General features: G+C 52.7%; 1 protein-coding gene across 1 annotated transcript; it reads left to right on the top strand.

Moving 5' to 3' along the window:
- Positions 1 to 21: 21 nt before the first annotated feature.
- Positions 22 to 2,361, top strand: CAOG_09075 (hypothetical protein; the record flags this gene model as incomplete). Its single annotated transcript, XM_011272506.1, has 1 exon — positions 22 to 2,361. A coding segment is annotated over one exon (2,340 nt), but the record flags the coding sequence as incomplete, so codon positions are not given.
- Between the last annotated feature and the right edge of the window lie 1,917 nt (positions 2,362 to 4,278).

Consider the following 4,278-nt stretch of genomic DNA (forward strand, 5'->3'; position numbering starts at 1 on the left):
GCTTCTCTTCTCCAAGGTATTATCGGTGTTGTTTTCTACCTCGACGACATCCTCATCCACTCCGACACTCTCGAGAACCACGTCCCTCTCGTCCGCCGTGTTTTCACAATTCTGCGCGACAACCAGCTCTACGTCAAGCTGGAAAAATCTGTCTTCCACTCCGACTCGGTGCTCTTCCTTGGCTACATCGTTTCCAAGGATGGCGTCAAGATCGATCCTGCCAAGCTTTCTGCAGTCCTCAACTGGCCGGTGCCCGAAACTGTCCACGCCGTCCAGAAGTTCCTCGGCTTTGCCAACTACTACCGTCGTTTCATCAAGAACTTTTCCGGTGTGATTACTCCCATCACCAAGCTCCTCGGCAAGGATGTCCCTTTCAAGTGGACACCCGAATGCGACTCTGCTTTTGCCTTCCTCAAGCACTCTTTCACCTCCGCGCCCGTCCTCGCCTATCCTGACCCCTCCAAGCCTTTCATCCTCGAGACCGATGCCAGCGACTTTGCTCTCGGTGCCATTCTGTCCCAGCTCGATGACAATGGCGTTGCGCATCCCGTTGCCTTCCATTCCCGCAAATTCACTGGCTCTGAACTCGCGTGGAACATCTACGACAAAGAGCTCTGTCCCATTGTCGAGTCCTTCAAGGTCTTCCGGCACTACCTCCTCGGTGCCAAGGTTCCTGTCAAGGTGATTACCGATCACAAAAACATCGAGTTCTGGTCCACCGCTCGTCTCCTCAACCCGCGCCAGACCCGTTGGGCCCAAGTGCTCGCCGATTTCTTCTTCCTCGTCTACCACCGCGCTGGTACCCTCCATACTCTTCCTGATGCTCTCTCTCGTTCCTCTTCGACGGGGGTGGGTGACCCCAAGGTCAAGACTCCGACCACCATGTTTCCCGAGAAACTCCTCATTGCCGTCATGTCCGACGACTTCCTGTCCCGCGTCCGCCAGGCTTTAGCGACCGACATTCTCGCACTCGAGATCGCTGAAGACCCTTCCCGCTTCCCCAAGTTCACCACAAAGGATGATCTCCTTTACTTCAAGTCGGCCTTGTACATTCCTGATTCGGCCGATCTCCGTTCTCTTGTCCTCGAGTCCCGCCACGACAGCTATGCTGCCGGTCACTTTGGCATCCGCAAGACCATCGAGTTAGTCCAGCGTGACTACTACTGGCCCAAGATGCACGATACGATCCAGCACTATGTCGAATCGTGCGAGACCTGTATCCGCAGCAAAACTTCCTCTCACAAGCCCTACGGCCTCCTCAAGCCTCTCCCCATTGCCGAGCACCCCTGGAAATCCATCTCCATGGATTTCATCACCCAGCTTCCTCCTTCCAACTCCTTTGATGCAATCTGCGTCGTCGTCGACCGCCTGACCAAGATGGCCCACTTCATGCCCTGTACCACGAGAATCAACGCTCTCGGCACCGCCGATCTCCTGATCCGCCGCGTCTTCCTTTACCACGGTCTCCCTGACGATATTGTGAGTGATCGTGGCAGTGTTTTTGTTTCTCACCTCTGGAATCATCTCTTCACAAGCCTCAACACCAAGATCAACCTGTCCACGGCCTATCATCCCCAGTCCGACGGCCAGACCGAGGCCATCAACCGCATCCTTGAGCAGTACCTTCGCTGCTTCATCTCTGCTGGCCAGGACAACTGGTCCGATCTCCTTCATCTCGCCGAGTTTGCCTACAACTCTTCTGTCCAGTCTTCTACCGGTGTTTCGCCCTTCCATGCAAACTTTGGTTTCAACCCGCGTTTCGATTTTTCTCCCGCTTTGACTCCTTCTCCCGATGCTACCAGTCTCCTCGCGCACATTTCCGATGTGCAAGCCAATGTCCGTGACCACCTCAAGTCTGCTGTTTCTGCTTATACCAAGCATGCGAACAAGCATCGCATCCCTCCTCCGGATTTTCAAGTTGGCGATCAAGTTCTCCTCAGCACTTCCAACATCCGCTCTCTCAACAAGCTCCACCCCAAGTGGATTGGCCCCTTTCCCATCGCTTCCAAGGTCAACGATGTTGCCTTCACTCTGTCTCTGCCCTCTGACCTCAAGATCCATCCGACCTTCCACGTTTCACTTCTGAAACAGTTCCGTTCCAGCCCTGGCTCCTCTCGCCCTCAGCCGTTCCCCTACTCTGAGATCGTTGATGGCGAAATCCTTTACAAGGTTTCCGACATTCTCGATGTCGAGCGTCGGGGTGATGATTTCTTTTATCTGTGCCGCTGGGAAGGATTCAGCCCTTCCGACACAACTTGGGAACCCTTGTCCCAGTTGTCCAACCTCCTGGTCCTCGTCCGCGATTTCCATCGCAAGTTTCCTCGCAAGCCCAAGCCCGCTGCCCGACTTCTCTATTCCTGAGCGCGTCAGGGACGACGCGATCCTTTGTGCGGGGATCTGTCAGGTTTCTGAACGCAACCTGCCACTTTGAATGATTTCTTGCATGTTTTCTCACCTCTGTCTTTTCTTCCTGTTTTTTCTCCTGTCTTGCTCTGATTTGTCTTGCCTGATTTTCTGATTTGATGATGACAAATATGTTTGTCTGTCAGTCGTCAAAATTTGATCAACCTGATTCGATTTGGATCCTTTCTTGTCTCGTCTTTATTAAACCCCCAAAATCCCCAATTCCTTGTCCTGTCTTGCGCCAACACCTGAGTACCCTTCCCTGTCCAGTCCGGGATCCTAACAGTTCGGGTGCTTGAAGACGATGCTCAGCTCATGCGGGCCAAAGTTGATGCCGCAGCAGCCATCAGGGATGTGCTCCATCAGGAGCTTGGTGATCTCGTTGCCTCTGCCTTCGATCTTGTTGGCGCGAAGCGAGGTCCAGCTGACCACGACAGTGTGCTTCGAGCCGTCACCCATCTGAGAGGCGTTCAGGCTGAGCTCTTCGTTCAGCTTAGCGTAGGCGGGGTCGTTGACGTCGATCATCTCGAGACCGGACTTGGCCGGAAGCGCGGCGCCCGTCTTGGCGAGCGGGTTGCCGCCACCCCATGCTCCCATGCCTGGAGCGGCCGTGGGGCCGCCTTGGGGGCACGCGTGGGGGATGCTCGTCTCGAGTGGACGAGGAGGCTTGTTGGTCGGACATGGCACTACGACGATTCGAAAGTGGGAAGGAAAGCAAGGAAGAAAGAAGCAAAGAGGGAAATGTAAAAAAGAGGACTCCGGAATTAAAATCAGGGGCGTAATGGTGGCCCAGTCAAAAAAAAAATCGTGTTCGGAATTAGGGACGCCTCTCTACTCGATCAAACACCGTGCCACGCCAAAGAAGAAGGCGGTGGCTCGCTTGGTTGTCATCCTTGCACCGACCTCTCCAACCTTCGCATCATTCGTTCCCGGCCTCCCCTCGTCCGTTCGCCTCCGCTCCAACTCGATAATACTCGTATTGTATTATTATCAATCATTCTGGAATTAGAACAACATATTTCCCCAAAAGAAAAACCCACTTGCAGTTTTTGTTGGTTTTTTTTTTTTTTTTTTTTTTTTTTGGCTTTCAGTCTTTTTTATTTTTATTTTTTGTTTCTGTTTGTCGTTTTTTTTTTTTATTTTTTTTTTTTTTTTACTGTTCGGGCTGCTGATTTTTCAATCCTTTCTCCCCTCCCCCTGCCCGGGTCAATATGTGGTGTGGGTACTGAGTGTTCAGTTGCTGAGCAGCGCCTTTCCCCCTTGGCTTCTCCTTTTCCCCTTTCTCGTTCTCGCCATGTGCTCGCTTGGCAAGATCGCCGTTTTTTTTTTTTTTTTTTTTTTTTTCGTTTTCATGAATCGTTCGCTCCTGTCCCACTTCTCGCGGACGGTCTTACAGCGCTGATCCCGAAGACAATGCGATTGTATATTCAACGGTGCATCTGAACCGGTCTTGTCAGCTGCTCGTGCGAGGAAAGGGGAAAACGCAGGAGATTGTCTGCAACAAAGCACGCGGCCGAGCCATGCCTCCTCTTCTTCCTCTGCAGCGACGCCTACCTCAGCAAACTGTAGGAACACGCAAGTTCACTCCCAACGGATGGCAAACCATGGTAGGTTTCGTCGTCTTGACTGCTGTATCACCCCACTCTCCGTCCCATTTTCGCACGCTCCCAGCGGCATCCAACGTTGCCTACCACTTCTTTCGAGATGTGGGATTGGTGTGTTGAGCATCCACTAACTATAGTGTGCAAGAAGAATAGACCGCGAGTTGAAGTTTGACCGCCTCACAACTCTCCTGTTTGTGAAGGCGGATAGTCATCGCGCACAATCTCTCTCTCTCTCTCTCTCTCTCTCTCTCTCTCTCTCTTACGTGCTCTT

Source organism: Capsaspora owczarzaki, assembly GCF_000151315.2.
Source record: "Capsaspora owczarzaki ATCC 30864 unplaced genomic scaffold supercont2.15, whole genome shotgun sequence".
In the NCBI taxonomy this organism is placed as follows: domain Eukaryota; class Filasterea; order Ministeriida; family Capsasporidae; genus Capsaspora; species Capsaspora owczarzaki.